Source organism: Microchirus variegatus (assembly GCF_963457635.1).
Source record: "Microchirus variegatus genome assembly, chromosome: 16".
NCBI classification, from domain to species: domain Eukaryota; kingdom Metazoa; phylum Chordata; class Actinopteri; order Pleuronectiformes; family Soleidae; genus Microchirus; species Microchirus variegatus.
In genome coordinates this window covers 10,658,461-10,678,497 of record NC_139817.1, presented here as the reverse complement: position 1 = coordinate 10,678,497, position 20,037 = coordinate 10,658,461, and the positions used below count along the sequence as shown (strand labels likewise).

Genomic DNA, 20,037 nt, shown 5'->3' with positions numbered 1-20,037 from the left:
CCCGGTGCTCTCAGTAAGTCACCTGCCAAGTTTGAATCCACTGTACGGTTATGCCAACCAAAAGCCAGACATGTAAAGTATTTTTATCATAACTAATTTATTATATATCCTTCTTCTCTCTCCCCTTCTCATTTTTCTACAGGTCAATGAGTGGAATAAAAACGACGAGCGCCTGCTTGCTGCGGTGGAGCATGGCGAGGCAGAGAAGTTGGCATCACTTCTGGCCAAGAAAGGTGCCAGTGCTGTGAAGCTGGACAGCGAGGGCAAATCAGCGTAAGTATTCTGACAATTTATCTTAAAGAATGAATGTAAAAAAATGTCTGTTTGGCACAGACCGACCTCATAATGTAGTATTTTTACATTGTGTTTTTATCGTAGATTCTCAAGGACGATATGTGCGAGACTGCAAATGACTGTGAATATGAGCAGATAACAGCTTAGATTTAACATGACATATTTCAGTGTAACACGGATAAAACTAGTAAAGAAGCAAATCTACCGAAGCTTCTACAAGGACTGCGAAATGTGTTTACGTTCAGGTCAACATCGCCAAGTCCTGGAGGTTTTTACCTCAACAGCATGCACTCAGATTTTCACGCTCTGCAGCACAATATCATAAGTGAATAGCTGGTCTAAAAATACGCTCATTTTTCTTACTTCCTTAAAGGTTGACATTTTGCAAACCATTCATTCAGCCTCGTAGGCATTCGGGTGTTTTGACAGCGAGCTCGTATCAGCAGAGGCAGCGCAGCTCACTGGTGGAGATTGTCGATAACACAGGGGGCTCAGTGTGTTAATATTTGACCTCTTTCCTTTTTTCTGTAACAAAACACAACCGCTGACCTCAATGTGTTGAGCAGCTCACGCAGAGCCGGGGACATCGACATGCACTCGCAAATGCTGATAACCCCCTGATTTGTGGATGCTTTAAAAAAAACAAAACAAAGCAGACAGCCTTTTTTTTTTTTTTTTTATCCCACCAGTAGTTCACAGCTTTGACCTTCTCTCTGTGCAGCTACACCACAGAAACACACACACACACACACGGATGCATATTCACAGCCTTTGTAAACCATGATGAATGTGGTGGTTTGGGTTTGCTATGCCCCAATCTTTTCAGAATTCACAAAGGGGGAAGTCTACAGTATCTCTATGGTGATAAAACCTGATTGAAAGGCATGTGGGCAAACTTGTGTGTGTATAAGAGGCGCGCGCACACACATGCACACACACATGCACACCACGGGAAGGTTGGGCATGTGTAGTTTTTTCTGCTCACCGAGCTGGAAAGAGTTTGTATTGATTGCCTACAGCACACACACACTCACCATTGAGCATGTGGGGGGGGTTTTTTGCATAAAGGGTGATATCGACTTGTGACATTCCTGCAAATGAGGCGCCGCTTCATCTCTTTCATCAAAGCACAAGACTGAGAAGTGACATTTATTTGGTTGGAGGAGTGAGTGAATTCACCGCCGTGTTTTCTGCTGTAACCTTTGCAAGTCTTGTGACAAAATGAAATAGACTTCTGAGTTGTTTTGCTCCGATTGAAAACGTCATCTGTGTTTTCATTTTACAACCACTCTCACTTCACATACTGCATTACTAATCTTGGTTTTTTTTTATTTTCATGTATAGTCTTCATGTCGCAGCTGCACGTGGTCAGACAGACTGCCTGTCCGTCATCCTGGCCCACGGAGCTGACCTGTCAGCCATTGATGCTGCAGGTACTGTATGTCCCACAACTGCTGGTTTCTGCATCAATATTATTTAGGATTGTATGAATTCTAGAGCATTTCATCCTATAAGACATAACACTTTAGATTAGGGAACACATATTCACCATTAACTAGGTGCTTACTAACCTATAAAAGTAGCATACTAGTCCTTCATTAGCAAATATTAAGCACCTATTAACACCTTATGAAGGAAAAATTTAAATTCATGTCGTAATAGAGGTAGAATAAGGTGTTAATACTCGTTTAATGATTACTAATAAAGGGCTAGTATGTTACTTATATAGGTTAGTAAGCACCTAGGTAATGGTGAATATGTGTTCCCTAATCCAAAGTGTAACCAGAATGTTATTTTTTTTTTTTGTATTTTGTCACTTACATCTCAAGTTTAATGACATTTTCCTTCTCTTAGGTTTTAATCCGTTACACTTGGCTGCCAAAAACAATCACGTCGAGTGCTGTAAAAAGCTCATTCAGGTAAAGTGGATAAAGTGAAGTCACAATTTGAGTCTAACATTGCTTATTTTTAAGGATAATTTATTCCACTGGGCTGAAGGATTTTTACCGAGCCACGTGTTTCACCACAGTGTTGAAACTGTGATAAAATACCCTGCTGCGTTTGATTTAATGCCGTTGTTGTACAGCATTTTGGGTTCAGTGAAGTATTTTCAACAAAAAAAAAGGGCAGAACTGTGAAATGAAGAATGTTTTAATGGCAGAGCATCAAGTCACACAGCAGGACTTTGTCTTCTTGGATGCGTTTTCTCTGTGCAGCAGAATGAGAACGCAGGAGCATGAACTCTGTTAAACTCATCCTGTGAACAGTCGATGTTGTGCTATTGTGTTTGAAAGCAGACATTTACACCGCTTCACTTATTCAGTCAGCTGAATGCACACACACACATCCCTGATCTGCTGACCTACATGTCCCATGACAGTCTGCAGCATCTCAGCAACACACATCAGACACCAACACAGGTCTGTTCTTAGACACACTCATCTCTGAACTGCTTCATTTTATTTTTAAGTGTCTTTCAAACACTCAAGGTCACTTTATATCTTAAATAAGAAGAAATAAATCAAGCAGACAAAAGTTAAGATGAAATAAAAACGGACAAATTTGTGAGAGATGAGTTAACTAGTGCTCAACGGTTTACGGTTAACAACGGTAAACATGACGCATGACGTCATGTTTACGTGCCGTGGCACCGGAGTCCAGGCACCATTTACCAGTTAGCTCCGAGAGAAAGTACACAAAGACATGTATGGAAAACATAAGTATTAATGTTAACAACTTATGTGTTTCAACTCAATAGTCTTCATAAGAGCGAGTTTTCAGAATTGGTTGGACACATTCGGGGAAACGTGGCCTTTTGACAGAGCCATCATTAATGTGACCAGTATCACATGATGTAAAAGGCGAGTGGAGAGTGTAGACATGAGGCAAACGGGGGATTTGTCACAAATATAGATAAAAAAAAAAAAAAAACAGCTTTCCTTTCATAGTCATGTTTAACGTCTAATAGACTGTGTTTCCATTTTGCCCCCACAGAATAAATGTCTTGTTGATGCTGTGGACAGCTCAGGAAAGACCGCCCTGCATCATGCTGGTAAGAGTCAGAGCGACAACAAAGACACTTCTTATTGAAGGTCAGTCTGCTTAGAGAAGAACATGGGAATAGATCTAGAATCTCTAGATCCAGATCTAGAGATTAAGTTTAAACAGCATATTTAGAATTACATGCAATTTCAGTTCAGAGACCTTCAATCGGAAATTACTTAAAACAGACACCGTGCCGTCTCCGAGTGATGGGGATAAAGAGCAGAGAGAGCTAAATCATGCAAAAGTCAAACCCTAGTGCAAACTAAACCAAGCTGTGATCTGTGTGCACTTTCATTCATCGCTCCACTGTTGTTCTGCTTTAACCCTCAGCTGCCAGTGGGAACGTCCACGCCGTCCAACTGCTGTGTGAACTCAAAAGTCCCATCAACCTAAAAGACGCTGTATGTACTACTTTCATTATTACTTCTACTCCTTCCACTTATTGTTCCTGGCACAATAGCATGGGCTCTGTATCACCACAAAAATCACTCACTCAAGGTAAATCCCACTCTTTCTGATCTGGAATAAACAAAAAAAGCTTATTAAGAAAGAAGAAGTAAAGCAAAAACCAATGAACTACAGCTGTCGGCTAATGTGAAGCGTCCTCTTCGTGTTCTCTCACCATGCTCCGCTTTAAGATGGATTAATATTGTTTATTTTTTTATTAATACAGTGTGTGCGTGTGTCTGTGTGTGTGTGGGGCGGGGGGGCCGTGGAGGGTCAGCGTACTGTGGGAACTCTGTTCTCGAGCCGCAGACATGTGGTCTCCATTGCAGTGATGCTCCATACCTGTGGTTTTTACCCAACTGGGGTTTGTTAACATGATAGCGTGTGTGTGTGTGTGTGTGTGTGTGTGTGTGTGTGTGTGTGTGTGTGTGTGTGTGTGTGTGTGTGTGTGTGTGTGTAAAGAGAGAGGAAGAGGTTCAAGTCAGAGAAAAGAAATGAAGGAGAGAATGTGTTGCCCATTTATTTCCCTTTTATTATCAGGCCACAGCTGTGCTGTTGGAGATAAACACTTTTTTCAATCACAGCAGTCTCTCAGTCTCCACATACAGATGTTATTTCTTATTTAAATGTGTTTGCAGCCTTGTTATTTGTTCAAACCTCTGTTTTTTTTATGTTATGGTCTTAAAATCTAAACATTTAGGCATTTCTTCTGAAATTCTGCTCCCTATTGTTTTTAGCCATTGAAACTTAATCTAATTAGTCCAAGTATTTAACTATTAACAACTTACTATTTCATCTCAGTGCATTTAAGAAACTGTAAATAGTATTTGTCTTAATGAGACAGAACCTCATTTATAGGTAATAGTTAAAGGTCAGGGTTAGGCATGAACTGGTTATGGTTAAGGTTAGGGATAATGCTTTGGTTGAGCTGTTCAAATGAATGGAAGTCAATGTAGTGTCCCAAGAAGAATAGCTGCATAAAAGCTATAAAAACATGCCAGCTACAGAACATCGATACCTGATCTGCACTGGCCTTCAGTAAACACGCTGTATTGAATCGAGAGACGTTTGCCAGCTCTCGCGTTTTGTTAGACAAAGACTGTTTACAGAAAATCAAGTACACGTAAACACCGAGTCTGCTCAGAGACGCTGGCAGAGGGTTGTGTAAAAGCTTCCTTATGTTTCTCTGTTTAAAAGAAACACATTTCTCATCGACTTAAAAAGAAGCTCGGGCTTTTTTGTGATTCACAGACATGGAGCCTGTTTGTACTGTACTGATGTACAAATGTAAGGTCCTTTTGAACATGTAGCATTTCTGCATGTTTTAGTCTTTATTTAGTTAGTTAGTTAGTTAGTTTTTATTTGTCCACGATGTGGAAATTTGTCTTTGGTCTCATAAAAAACAACAAGCAGGACAATAACAGCAACAACAAGCAGGACAACAACAGCAACAACAACAACACTTACACACAGACATCTTCATGGCAAAAAGCAGGACAGCAGTGGCAGTTACATTACAACACATCGCATCAACGCATCAACGGGGCATGGTGTTCAGTGCCCCAATTGCATTAGGAATAAAAGAATTTTTAAAAATATTACGATTTGCCCTTGGTACTTTATAACGTCTACCAGAGGGAAGAAGTTCAAACTCCCTATTGAGTGGATGAGAGGGATCATTTGCTATTTTGACAGCTTTTTTCCTAAGCACTTCATCGTACATACAACTTAATTGTTTCTGTCTTGTCCCTATGATTTTTGAGGCAAGGTTTACTATTCTCTGCAGCTTGCTTCTTCCTTTAATATTTAGATTACCGTACCACATTGCCATGTTGAAAGTTAGAATGCCTTCTATCAGGTTCTTATAAACTGTTTCCATAATGTGCTTACTCACTCTAAAGGAGTTGAGCTTGCGCAGTAGATGGAGACGTTGGTTACAGGTTTTAAAAATATGGTCTGTGTTTTCACTGAAATTTAGGTTACAATCAATATATGTACCTAGATATTTGAACTTGTCTACTACCTCTACAATTTGTCCCCTAATTATAAGGGGCTGCACAGGGTCCTTTTCATGAAAGACAAGTTCCTGAGTTTTTGTTACATTGATCTCTAAGGAACTTTCATCACACCACTTCTGGAGAGATGACACGTGTGCTCTATATACTTCCTCTCCGACTATGTCCCCCTTCTTTAATAAGGCAACCAGGGCCATATCATCTGCATACTTGAACAAACGAAACTTTTCCAGATCTAATTGGAATTCGTTTGTGTATATGGAAAAAATTAATGGGGATAAAATGGTCCCCTGCGGGGCGCCGGTGTTAAGCACAGTGATGTCGGACCGAGTATTGTTAACCAGGACCTGTTGAGGGCGGTCAGAGAGGAAGTCCCTAACAAGGTGGATAATACCACCGTTTACTCCTATGTCGATAAGTCTCTGCAGCAGGATGTGAATCTGCATGCTGTTAAAGGCAGAGGTAAAATCGATAAATAGGGCCCTAGCAAGGTGGGAGGGGGCTTGTAGGTGCTTTGACAGGGTGTGGAACATACTGACAGTTGCGTCATCAGTTCCCCTCTGACTTTTGTAAGCAAACTGGAGATGATCTAAACTGTTAGAAACTGACGCTGTAATTTGTCTGCTTATAACTCTCTCAAAACATTTTCCTAAGATAGAAGTAAGAGCAATAGGCCTGAAGTCTTTTAATTCAGTAGCTCCAGGTTTTTTAGGGATAGGTACAATATAAGACATTTTCCATAATTTGGGCATTGTCAAAGAATTAAGCAAGTTCTGGAATAACTCCAGCACAATACCTTTAAGTTCATGAACATTTTCTTTTAAAACTCTCCCTCTCAGGCCATCTGGCCCCGGGGCCGAGTTTGGCTTAATACTAGACAGGCTGGCTACAATCTCATGTTCATTCAGTGTAATGGGGACATATCCCAAAATGGACCTACACACACTATCACGTTCAGCACTAAAATCATTCTTGTCAAAACGACTGAAAAAAACATTTAAATCATTTGCAAAAGATGGAGAGGGGTGTGACAGGGGGGTACGCTTTTGCTTAGTTTCCCTGCCCATCATCACATTTAAACCTTCCCATGCTTTCTTGGCATTTCCTGAAAAATAGTGACATTCAACTTTATCTTTATATTCTATTTTTGCTTTACTCAGTTTAGATCTTAGTTCACATCTTTTTTCCTTAAGTAACTCAATATTACCATTTTTAAAAGCACATTTTTTCTCACGGATACATTCCTTAAGATCACTAGACATCCATAAGTTATTATTAGGAAATATTCTTACAGTTTTAGTACGGATGATTTTACTTTCATTAAACAACAGATATGATGTAAAAGTGTCAATTAGTTCATGAGGGGTGCCACATGAGTTAAGAAATAACCAATCGGTTGTCTCCAGCTCGCATTTCATCTCCTCCGTACAGTCCTCAGTCCAGATCTCAATTTCCTTAGTCACTGTCTTCTCCCGTCTCAGTTTAGCCCTGTAACGAGGGAGTAGATGGACGACATTATGGTCAGACTTCCCCAAGGCAGGCCTACAGGTGGATTTATAGGCGTCTAGTATGTTGCCATAGCACTTATCCAGGGTACGTGCCAGGCGGGTGGGACAGTCCACGTATTGATGTAGAGTGGGTAGATGGTCGGACAGATCACAGGAGTTAAAGTCCCCGAGCAACAGGACGGGTTGGTTAGCTGCACGGGACAGGGCGGTGTTATAGCTCTCGGCTATCCTGTCTGCAGCTCCCACGAAGTCCGGCCCAGGTACATAGGCCAATATGATTGTAATCTGGCCAAACTCCCTCGGGAGGTAAAAGGGGCGAAAGGAGACAACCAGGATTTCATAATCATGTGTGCACACACGTTCCCGGACGGTGTACTGGGTGGCCCAGCGTGTGTCCATATAGACACACAAACCACCGCCAATAGATTTCCGTGACGAATTAATGTCTCTGTCAGCCCGAATAATTGTGTAACCCGGCAAGTTGGGGTCTGACATATCCTCTTTCAACCAGCTTTCCGTAAAACAGATGAGGTTACTCTGTCGGAACTCATTGTCATATTGAACTTTAGCGGTCAGTTCATTCATCTTGTTGCTCAAAGAGCGAACATTAGAAAAAGTTATTACCGGTAGAGGATGTCTGCTGCCGCGCCTCCTTAGTCTTTCTCTCACTCCACCTCTCGATCCTCTTTTCTTTATTTTAGTCCCTTTTCGCGTTCCGGTGTTTTTGAGTTGCGGATACTTGACCAGCAGCTCCGGACCAGAGTCCCCCGGTTTGATTGAGTGCCTGAGTGACAACAGCTGGTCCCGCGTGTAGGTGAGGACGCCGGCTTTTCCATATAAACTCCATACTTCGGCGATTAAACTACTGAGAAGGCACACAGCCAGCCAAAGTAACATGCCGACGCTAAACTGCATCCTGCCACAAAGAGAATGCGGGCTCGATCACTTAAAACAACAAAAAAAAAAAAAAAAAAAAAAAAAAAAAATGGAAGTTTACATTCAAAACATTGGATTCACTTATAGTATATTGCTGTAAAATTATAAATATCAATAATGTAAATGAGCTCCAACGGTAACAATTCACCTACTGTATGTAATCGGGTTACTATGTTAGTTTTCTCTGAGCAAACATACACAGTTTACTATAGGATATAGCTACAGATAAAGGTTAAGTCAAGGATCCAGGATGTCCAGATCCAGGACTAGTCATTGCTGCCACTCAGCTTAAGCACTTCAGAACAGCAAATTATACAGCACATTAATTTTTTGCTCAAACAAAAAAGGTACTGGACGTTCTGTCTGACACTGTTAACTCTATCTGCTATCCAGGGTTTTTTGATGAGACATTATTCTGTTGCTTTTGAAGCAGGGGCTTCAATTTCAATAATTTAAGTGTCCTGTTTTATGAGGTTTCTGTTCAGCTCAGTGAACACTGAGGAGGAGGCTAAAACGGCACTTTGTATTTATTTATTTATTTACTGACCTCCGCCAAGGAGATTTATGTTTTTTCCCCGGAGTTTGTTTGTCTGTCTGTCTGTTAGGAACATAATTTGAAAAGTCGCGGACGAATTTGGATGAAATTGTTTGCAATGGGACCAGGAACAAGTGATTAAATTTTGGGCGTGACTCGTAGACGCTATCACTATTTTTATTGCTGGTAAACAAGCTTGGTAACACTTTAGATTAGAGAACACGTATTCACCATTAACTAGGTGCTTACTAACATGCATATACGTCGCATACTAGCCCTTTATTAGTAAATATTAAGCATGTATTAACACATTATGTAGGAAAAACCTTAATTCATGTCATAATAGAGGTAGAATAAGGTTATGTAGAATAATGCTTAATGATTACTAATAAAGAGCTAGTATGCTACTTATATATGTTAGTAAGCACCTAGTTAATGGTGAATATGGGTTCCCTAATCTAAAGTGTTAGCACAAGCATGAATACGCATGTGCACCTCCACACATCCGTCCACACAGTCAGTGAATCTATGACCCTGAGAAGAAAAACTCTTTCTGCCTCTTCTTGTTTTTAGTTGCCAGAGTAACCAGCTCAACAGAAACACAGGCAGAGCAGAGCAGACAAAGGTCTGTTAAAGTTTTTAGCAGAACTCGCATGAAGCCACAGCATATTTTTTTTCGTCTCTGTGGTGTATGAAGCTGCAGCTTCGTAATACAAAACAAAAAGAAATCGTACTGTTCCTTCACCTTTGTTTTTCCAGGTCCTCTATAATTAAATAAACTATAATTTCACTTGGCAAACTGTATGTGAACAGGCTAATCTGTTGTGCATATATCGTGTTGACTATGCATTCATAGCTGCCACATATGACTTTAACTTGTCTAAGTGGATATTACTGCGATGAACTAAAGTCTTCTCAGGCAGTAACTTCACACCACCCTCTGTAGTCCCGGCCAATCAAATGTTTAGGCTACGCTGAGGTAATAGAAGGTCAAAGTTTAGTGAAGGGTCAAGCTTGAGGTTAGGTTCCATCAATCCTAGTAAGAAACATGGGTTGTCTGTGTTGCCTGAAATACTGCTCCAGTCGTCCAAATCATGGCAAAAAATATATATATTTCCAACCCTTTCATTTCAAAACTGGAAATATATAATTTTGCAGTTTCATATTTCATCATAGGCCACTCTTATGGAGTGGGACAACTTTGGCTTTTCTGTTTACAGGCTGTGAAAATCATGTAGACTACGACACATTCACTTTTTTTTTTCACATGGATCTGAGACTTGTCTCACCACACAGACACCTGCCTGACTACATCCTCATGTCACATACGATAAGCTGTGAATTTCAGCTTCTTCCCAGCATTTAAACAAACAATATTTGCACATTTATCTGTAGGGTTAGTTGTTTTTTGATAATTTTATTCATGCAATATGTATTTATTTATCTATTCCAGTATTGGTACAGCAGTTCTATTTAAACTTTTTTATTTCAGGTATACCGTTCAAAGGTTTGGGTTCACCTATACAATTTTTCCCAATTTTCCATTAAAAGTCACACTTTTATTCATCAAAAGAGTTGGAAAATTAATAGGAAATATAGTCAAGACATTGACAAGATTAGAAATAATGATTTTTATTCAAAATAATATTTTTGCCCTTTTTGTCAAAGAACTGTTTTCAGCTGTGCTAACATAATTGCACAAGGGTTTTCAAGGGTTTTCTAATCATCCAGTAGCCTTCTAACATGATTATTAGCAAACACAATGTACCATTAGAACACTGGAGAGATGGTTGCTGGAAATGGGCCTCTATACACCTATGTACATATTCCATTAAAAACCTGACGTTTGCAGCAAGAATAGTCATTTACTACATTAACAATGTATAGAGTGTATTTCAGATTGAGTTAATGTTATATTCCTTGAAAAAAAGAGACAATTCAGGACATTTCTAGTGACACCAAACTTTTGAACAGCAGTGTATACGTCTGTAAGATGTTCTTCAAAGGATGCCCATCTTTAAACTGCAAATAAAGTGACTGAAAAATGTAAGCAATGCCTTCGTAGGAGGATCTCATACATCTGATACGCCTGATATTGACTTTTGTCTGTTTATTTGTCTCAAAGGATGGACTCAGCCCCCTGCTGTTGTCAGCCAAACACTCTCATGCTGAAGTGTGCGGTGCTTTGCTCGACGGCGGCGCTGACATCGGCGCTTCTGACAACAGTGAAAGGTACAGCGACAACAACAAAGAAGAAGAAAAAAACGGTCATAAGATGTGATGATATGCTGAGCTGTGCATTGATGTGTGCTGTGTGTGTGTTGTAGGACAGCTTTGATGCTGGCCAGTGAGCTCAACGCATTGTCCGTCGTCGAAGTCCTGCTTCAGCGAGGAGCAAATCTGTCAGCAGTAGACTCACAAGGTCACGATGTCATGCACTACGCCAGGCTGTCGGGCAACTCCGAGTTAAAAACAGCACTCACAGCTGCTCTCAGCAGACAGCAGACTCCAGGTGAGTCGGCCAAGGACATTGTACTGAGCATGACGTGTATGAACATAACACTGACATTACAACAATACGTTATAGTGCCTCCACATTCATTCATTCATCTTCTACTGGTTTAACCTCCACATGAGGGTTGTGGGGGCCACTGGTGTCAACCCCAACTGACAGGGGGGAAAGGCGGAGTACACCCTGGCCAGGTCGCCAATCCATCACAGGGCCACATAGAGACCAACAACCATCCGCTCTCATAGTTGCGGTCAATTTAGAGTGTCTGCATGTTTTTGGACTGTGGGAGGAAACCGGAGAACCCAGAGAAAACCCAAGCACACACACACACACATACACACGTGTGAAAGGCTTGCTTCAAAGGCAAAAGTGTTAACCGCTACACCAACCGTGTGGTTGTGCCTCCACATATATTTATACAAATACACACAGGCACACACACATGCATCATCGCTGTGGTGCTTCTTCATCCTGCTCTGATTTCATTGAAGTCAACACTGCCATCTGGAGGAGTTCAAACGTTACTGACTTTATATCCATATCCGTTTGCCTCTCTACAGATGTTACCTTTTGTAAGAAACTGTGGTAACGCTTTATAATAAGTACACAATATCAGCATTAGCTAAGTATTTACAAACATTGAATTCATCATATTATAACGCATGAATACTCATTAGTATGTAGTTTATAAACACAGTTATAAATGTTTTACTCATCCCATCAGCTGAGGAACAGTGTCCAAATAGCTGCTGTACTCAAGCAGCCAATCAGCATCCACCTCCAACAAACCAAATATATATAAAGTGTTACCAAAACTGTTTCAATAAAAACATTTCTTACATTTCTTTTGTCCTTTTTACAGACGCAAAGTCTCCTCGAAGTCCTCAGGTAAGACAATTTAAATTCTGAACCAAACATGTGATTCCATGATGCAGAGCTAAATGTTTTCTTGTATAGCGTCACGTCACGAACAGTAATGTAGTTATCAGCTTACATGTAGCTCAATGATTGACAAATCCTTTTTACTAACCAAACACTGAATTCCACCTCTCTTTTCTATCACCCCTCTTGTCTTTCTCCTTTGCTGGCTCTTTAGCATGATCAAGTAGCTAAGCTAAGTGATGAGCGGATCACAACTCCCAAAAAACGAAAAGCACCTCCTCCACCTCCTATTAGTCCACTGCAGGTAAAAGCATGTACTCTGAGCTTCAGTACAAGCACTTCACGCCTTACATTAATGCACGTCTGCAGTATATTCATTAAATGACTATAGTCCCACTTATCTTATAAGAGTTAGTCTTATAGGACTTAGTCCTATAAGAGTATTAAGTCTTTTCTCAACTGTAATCAGTTTGTGTTTGGTTAAAAGGTACAGTAACATGTAGTAAAACTACTTGCATGCAGTATTTTTTTTAATTTAATCAGAATAAAAATAAGAATAAAAAACTTTTAGTATTCATTCTTTAGAGCTCTGGACCGGCCTCTCCTTCACTTCTTACCTCCCCTGGGACCATTGGTTCTGACAAAAGTGACACTCCCAAGACATTCAGCTACAAGGTACAGTAAAAATCAGTCAGCCAGGTTAAATAAATGAATCAAATGAAGACTCCATTCATAGAAAAACAGCACATTATGTAATAACCCAAAGGTCTACTAGATTAGTAAAAATAACAATCTGCCTTCGCCTTCCTCCCTCTATCTCTCTCACTTTCCCTTCCTCCTCGTCTATGTCGTGTTGGTCTCCCCTCCCCTTCTACTTCCTGGCCACCACTCATCTCCCCTCTCTCCTCCCCCTTTCACTACGTTTTAAGGAGGTCGAGGTTCAAGGAACGACTCTGAGGCAGGAGGTTGAGAAGCTCCATGTGGAGAGAAACATGCTGCTGGAAACCATCGAAGACCTGAAGCAGACGGTGACTGCTCCTGAGCTGGAAACCAAGGTGATAACTGACAAAACGCTGACAGGTCTCCTTGTTACCTTAGAAGTTATGGATTTTTTATTTAAAAGTACAGCAGCCCAGACAGTAAATATCTTTATAGTATCTAAACCTTTTGTAAATGGATCATCTATATTGTCCAAGTAATTGACTGTTTTCTATGTTACACAATTGCCTCTGCTTTCTTTAACAGGATCAAACCCCTTAAGTTCTCTTTAAGTTTCGACATTTTAAGTTTAACAACGCACTACTGCGGAACCTTTTCACCTTAACATTCTTGAAGGTCTAACCAAAGCTTTGGACTTGTCACAACTCGTTTTGTTTTCCAGCAGGTAGCTAGTGGTCCTTAACATAGCTTTGATGCCTCTCTGTGCACAATGTGTGTGTGTGTTGACAGGTTGAACACAGTTATACAGCATCTGCAGCTCTTGTTTCTGTTCTGCAAGCCAAGATCACAGCTCTTACTTTGGAGAACCAACACCTTTCAAGCAAACTCAAGGTATGCAAGGACTTCTTCTGTATTTTGGTCAAATCTTAAACATATACACAAGGTAAAGAAGAGAGTGTGGTGTGTGTTGGATGCAAATGCAAACCATACAATTGGAATATATATTTTTTTTATATCTAGATGGTTGTATCTATCTAGATGGACATTGCTTTTGTTGTGAAATGTAAGAAAGTAGCCTTAGATTAATTCATTGCTTCATCCTGTTATGTTTAAAGCTTTAAGATTTGAATCAGAACCCTCTACAAAAACAACTTTGCACATGACTTATTTTCTAACATATTGTTTTTTCTTTTCCTTAAGAGTGTAGTGCATAACTTAAGTATAAACAAGTGTCTGTGACCTACAAGTCACTGTCAAATGAGTTCACACACTGCTTATTATTCTAATAAGAGGACTGCACTCAAGTTGGAATGTGAAAGAATCGCCCACAATACGTTTTAAAATTCAGTTCTACTGCTCAAAAATGTGTTCTTTTAGAAGTTTGATGGGATAAATGCTTCTTATCCCTGTACTGTCAGTGTACACACAAACACTTCCTCAGTTAGGTGTGATAGTATTGCTTGACAGAGTCAGATTTCAGATAAAGGACAGCGCATGCAAATAATATTCATCCAAAAGGACCAAAAGTTACACACTCAAGCTTTAAATGTTCTTACCTCACACAGAAATATCCGTCCCTCCAAGGAAACCACGACCTACAGGACACGAGTCGCCCAAACAGCATGGCCTCCAACTCCTCCTTCCACTCCACCCATGATGATTTCGAGTCACTGCCTCCAGTCCCTTCAGACGGGTCAGTGGGCGTTTCTGTCCAACAAGAGGAAGAAGACAGTGAGGGGGGAAGAGGCGGCGGCAAAGAGGAGATCAGACTCTTGAGACAAGCACTGGAGAGCGTTCAGATGAAACTGCTGGAAACCAGGAAGGAAAACCACTCGCTCCAGGCTCAGCTGAGACCTGAGAGAGGCAGAGAAGGAGAGGAGGATGTGTGGGAGAAGGAAAGAGAGAAAGAGTTGATGGAGAGTCTAGCAGAGCTGCAGGCGAAGCTGACAGACACACAGGAGAGATACCAACAAGCCGTGGAGGAGGTCGAGGAACTGAGGGAACACTTGGGTAGAGAAGAAAGTGAGCTGATCCACAGAGGAATACCATCCACACTTGAACACGACTTAAAACAGTTAAAAGCCCAGCTTGTCCAGTCAGGATCTGAGCAAGAGAAGGCGATTCAAAGAATCAGAGAGCTGGAAGAGGCACTGAGGAGGACCGAGGAGGAAAAACTGAACATGAAGGAGAAAGAACGAAGGAATGGACGGATTGAGGAGCTGTACAAGGAGGGACAGGAGGAGATCAGGGTGCTCCAGGTAGATTTTCTGAACAGTTTGTTCATCCATGCATCGTTTTGTTTTCTTTCACTGATACATATTTTTCTCTCCCTGTTCTTTTAGGAGGCACTGAGAGGAACAGTGCCTGTTGAAGCTGCAGCCAAAGACTTTGAAGAAATGAAGGCTGAGCTAAACGAGGTCATTGGAGGGCTGCAGCGCCGCTTGCTTGAACTCTCGCACTCCTATAGCGAAACCAAGAGTAAGCTGAACGCCGCAAAGAAACAGTTGGATGAGACCCAAGCCGAGAGCGCTGCACCGTCGTCTCCCCGTGTGGAACAACAGCAGGTCCAGGTGATCAGCAGGAGGGTCGAGGAGCTGCAGGCTCTGCTCGCCGACACAGAGAAGCAGTGCACAGCTGCCCAGACGGAGATCTCAGTGCTGAAGCAGGAGGCAGAGGCTCAGGCGCAGAGCTCTGTGGCCCTCTCTGATCACACTCAGGTGATGTCATCTTTGGGGAACGCAATCAAGGAGCTGGAAAGCCAATCAGAAACACTGAAAGAGGAGCTTCAGCAGAAGACTCTGCAGGTGGAGGCACTTCACGACAGGTGAGAGACGACTGATGAGATGTTTCGTTTGACAAGTGCTGCTTTTTCTGCTATTAGAGCCTTGCAGACCTTACATTGGGCTCACACAGTAGTTTATTTTGTGTAACAGCCACAGGTGGTACACACCTAGGAGTGGTCTCCCCCTTTAGTGCTGTGCATTCAGAAAGTGCCTTCTGCATGCTTTGGTTGTCGCAAGTGGGTATTTGACCAGAGAACTTCTGCTCACTACATATTGTCTCGTTCTCTGTGAACCCTCAGTTAGATCTTTTTTCTTTCCAATTTTGATATTCGGCTTGAACCTCAGCAGGTTGTCTTGACCATGTCCACATGCCTAAAAGCATTGAGTTTCTGCCATGTGTCTGTCTAGATATTTGCATAGATGAACATGTGTATTCGACAAGAATATCCCTCGGAAAAGTTCATGCTACAGTGATACCATGAAACCAGGGCATTGAAGTAGAAGGATGCAATGGTCACAGTGTTGGCAATGCCACAACAAAAAATGTCAGTGTCTCAATAACTTGATCAATTTTAAAGTTTAAATAACAACAAAACAACTACAGACAGTTGTTGTGATTTTTGCGGTTAATCTCCTTGTTAGAGAACAGCATGTTATTCAATAAGTACTGAAACATTGAACAATTGGACATGTGCATTCAGAAGTTTAGAGAAGGTTAACTTAAGTTCACTTGTAATGGTTATAATGCATTTTTGGTGCATGAAAATGAATCCAAAAGCCAAACACCACTAACTTGTTGTGAGTAGTGTATGTACTTGTATGTAAATGTCTCAGTTGTTTCTCTGCTTACCAAAAGACTGGCGACAGAAAAAGCTTCACCTCCAGATGACTCCGTGTCCCGTCTGGAGCACGAGACCGTGCGAGAGCAACTGGACGGGGAGGTGAACCACCTGACGCAGCTCCTCCAGGGGGCCCTCCGGAAACAGGATGAGATGGCTCTGGAGGCTGCTGATGCATGGCAGAAGGTGAGGAGAATAGAGGAGGGGGGGGGGGGGGATTCATGGAGGGATTGAAACGATGGTAATCTTCACATCACCATATCAAATTCACATTTTTTTGTCCCTAAGGCTTACCTAAACAATCTCTTATCAATCCATCAGGCACGAGATAATCGTGCAGAGCGAGAAACCCTGCAGGAGCTGTTGATGTCAAGGGAGAAGGAGAACCAGACGTTGTCCTCCAGGCTGGCTGAGTCCCAGGATGCAGTGTGTCAGCTCAAACAGCTGGTGGAGAACCATGTGGCCTCTGAGAGGGAGAAAAACAAGAGGGTCAGTTGTAAACCACTGCAGCAAACACACACACACACACAACACTTCCTGAACTCCTATATTAACCACATGTTTTGTATGTTGTTTCCCCCCCTCAGATAGATGACCTGTCACGGGAAGTGGGGAAGCTGAAGGACGCATTAAACAGCCTCTCACAGCTCTCCTACAGCTCTGGTTCGCCCTCAAAGAGACAGCAGCAGAACCAGCAGCTGGAGACGATGCAGCAACAGATCAAACAGCTACAGTACCAGCTCGCTGTACGATTCCTTCTTCTATCTTTTTTTTAAGCAGAATACAAAATAACAGTGTACTTTAAAAATCTATGACGATGCAGATGCAATAAAAAAAACAATGTGTTTTCTTTGTAGGAGTCAAACAAGCAGCATCATGAGATCGTATCAGTCTACAGGATGCATCTCCTCTATGCTGTCCAGGTAAATTCATCCACTGGATTACTTAAAGTCATATTTTGATTCCTTTCAATTGCATTTCTTTTAAAGGAATAGTTCACCCAAATCAAGAATAAAAACCTTTTTCCCACTTAAAAGACAGATACAGGTAGTTTCAGCTACTACTGATATAGACTGAAATAGTTTCTTTAGTTTTTTTGATAACATTATATTATATTAAGGTGATTTGAAGACACAGTGCTTAACTTTTACATATTTTTATACATACTTTTACATAAACTAGTGCTGGGCACTAAAAAAAAGACACGCGTGACGTCATGTTCTCGTGACTCCCGATTGTTAAAATCAGTCTCTAAAGTAACTGTTGGTGCTAATGGTGCTAAAGGAGCTAATGCAGCTAACTGATAAATGGTGCCTGGACTCCGGTGGCACGTCCCATGACGTCACGCGTGTCTTTTTCCAGTCAGTTGTCCAGCACTAATATAAACTAATGTCTGACTCTGATACATTCAAACCAATGCCAAAATAGTTCACAAAATGGCCCAAATTAGCCCATGAGCTCTGTCTATTTCTCAGAATAGCATCTAAATCTCATGTTGCCCAGTGATTTTATCACTTTGCGCACAGAAAGTGATTTGTTACAGGTCAATACAGATGGAGAGACGGAAACATTGCCTTAGTAAAGTGAAATGGCTGCAGACATTTTTAGTTTTATGAGTGGAAACGCAAAGAAGCAGCCCCTGCGCTCCTGCTCTGTCGCTGTATACACACACATGCTCCCTCAGTCACAAAATAGAGCCTGCTTTCATTGACAAAGACTAAAGAACAATGACTTTCACTTGTCATATTATGTCAAATAACATGAATGTTACTGTCGTTAAATGAACCCGTGTCATGCTCCTTCAGGGTCAGATGGATGAGGATGTCCAGAAAGCCTTGAAGCAGATCCTGATGATGTGCAAGGTGCCAAGTCAAGCTAAGGAGGCCTGTTGAGACTCACTGGGTCTGGTTTCCCTGAAGCATATTGTGACTGAAATGAAGATGAACTGCTGCTCTGGGATCACATTCGTCTCCACAGCCTTCAAGTCCGACTTCACAGTTCACCACGTCACGCTTTCGTGCCAGATATCAAGCCAGACCAATGCAACCAGTGCCTCTCAGTAAACCGCCTGTATCTTAAATGTTTACAATCATACAGTATGTTCGCCATTCTTACCCACTATGATCTGAAGGTCATCGATTCATTGATGGAGGATGTTTTTGGGACGCTTACAGATACTGTGCATTAGTCAACTGACCTTTCAAATAATGGTAACGTACCAGCCAAAAAAAAAAACGTGTACGTCGACACTACACTGAAAATGTGCAGTCATCTTTTAAAATCACATGCATTTGCTGTTACAATATTTGCTCATAGAGAGAAAAGACTCTGCTGGAAATACTAGTATCTATTTTATGATACAACAGTTTTATTTGTACCCGTCTAAATGTTACACGGTTGTCTACAACAAGTTTTCCTGATACCATCTAAGTTATTTGTTCCCTCGTAACGATGCATGCGACTTTGCTCAGCACCAGCCCCCAAATCACATGGAAATGTTTTTTGGCCCGCACTTCCTTTTTTCGATGAAAAGCACGACTCGTATTTGTATTACTATTTTCCTTACTAGTGCGACATTTTATAAACACATATTTTATAGAACTGTTATCGTTCAGCCATGTTTTCTAAAGCTTAAATGACGAGGTTTGACAGCTGGAGTTTCATGGCCTTGTCTTGTGTGAATGAGAAACGTCTTCTTTCAATACACCAATGCACTGTTTGATCTAGTGACATCTTAATAAGTTTACAAAAACCAGCAGAAGTAAAAATACACAACAGATGGATCATTTGTAGGCAAGATTTTTTTTGTCTCTCTCATTTTTTTTTTGGTTTTCCTGTATGGAAAGCATGAAAAATGTATTCGCTGAAAGCAAAATGTTTAAATTTTGCATAAAGTATGTCGTTCTCCCTTGTGTCACGTGCCTGTACTTTTAATTATTTACAATTTTTTCGATCCGCAGCACTTATGGAGAACAGATTAGCACTAATTACCACATATGCTAATGTCACCAGGCTTCCTTATGTTTTTTTTTTTTTGTCTTTTAGTGTTGCGTTGTAGGTACAGACGTGTACTTTTGAGTGTTTGAGAATATGTTTCTTTGAGCTTAAAGGCTCATGAACTGTTTTCACATCACTCACCTGCCTTAGTACGACACTTAAAGCCACATCACCCTTTTACCTTACACCTAATCATAAAATACACACAACCACTAACACTGTGTAAGCAGAGTGAGATTAAATGATCTTGGATCAGACTGACTGAAGCTCCAACCCTCATTTCTTCATTCATGTCTTTATTTAAACATCTTCCTTTCTCTCTTAGCCACGACTGAAATGTTTCATACAAAGAAACGGAAAAGAAAGATTGTTTTGTAGGGACATGATTTGGGCCCACATTAATAAACGTTCAATATTCTGCACCGTGATGTGTTTATGTTTTGTTTTTCATGACATCTTAAGTATCCAAGTGTATGAAATTTACTCTTTGTAATGAAGGTATAATGCTACTCCATTTGAAATTTCATATTTTCACATGATGAGAAAAGTTTTGAGAATATATAACTAAAATCACATTGGTTGAG

At 41.0% G+C, this 20,037-nt stretch overlaps 1 protein-coding gene across 1 annotated transcript in view; it reads left to right on the top strand.

The window, feature by feature from the left end:
• Window positions 1-19,824, top strand: part of rai14 (retinoic acid induced 14) — a 40,329-nt gene extending 20,505 nt beyond the window's left edge. Inside the window, exons 3-21 of the mRNA XM_083902541.1 lie at window positions 143-273; window positions 1,639-1,727; window positions 2,149-2,213; window positions 3,289-3,346; window positions 3,670-3,740; window positions 10,906-11,012; window positions 11,108-11,292; window positions 12,155-12,180; window positions 12,389-12,478; window positions 12,760-12,849; window positions 13,104-13,229; window positions 13,624-13,725; window positions 14,400-15,092; window positions 15,177-15,658; window positions 16,474-16,642; window positions 16,778-16,945; window positions 17,044-17,202; window positions 17,314-17,379; window positions 18,262-19,824. Of these exons, the coding sequence (XP_083758667.1) occupies window positions 143-273; window positions 1,639-1,727; window positions 2,149-2,213; window positions 3,289-3,346; window positions 3,670-3,740; window positions 10,906-11,012; window positions 11,108-11,292; window positions 12,155-12,180; window positions 12,389-12,478; window positions 12,760-12,849; window positions 13,104-13,229; window positions 13,624-13,725; window positions 14,400-15,092; window positions 15,177-15,658; window positions 16,474-16,642; window positions 16,778-16,945; window positions 17,044-17,202; window positions 17,314-17,379; window positions 18,262-18,348 (2,964 nt within the window). The 3' untranslated portion in view covers window positions 18,349-19,824. The remainder of the gene's footprint in view (window positions 1-142; window positions 274-1,638; window positions 1,728-2,148; window positions 2,214-3,288; window positions 3,347-3,669; window positions 3,741-10,905; window positions 11,013-11,107; window positions 11,293-12,154; window positions 12,181-12,388; window positions 12,479-12,759; window positions 12,850-13,103; window positions 13,230-13,623; window positions 13,726-14,399; window positions 15,093-15,176; window positions 15,659-16,473; window positions 16,643-16,777; window positions 16,946-17,043; window positions 17,203-17,313; window positions 17,380-18,261) is intronic.
• Window positions 19,825-20,037: the final 213 nt, after the last annotated feature.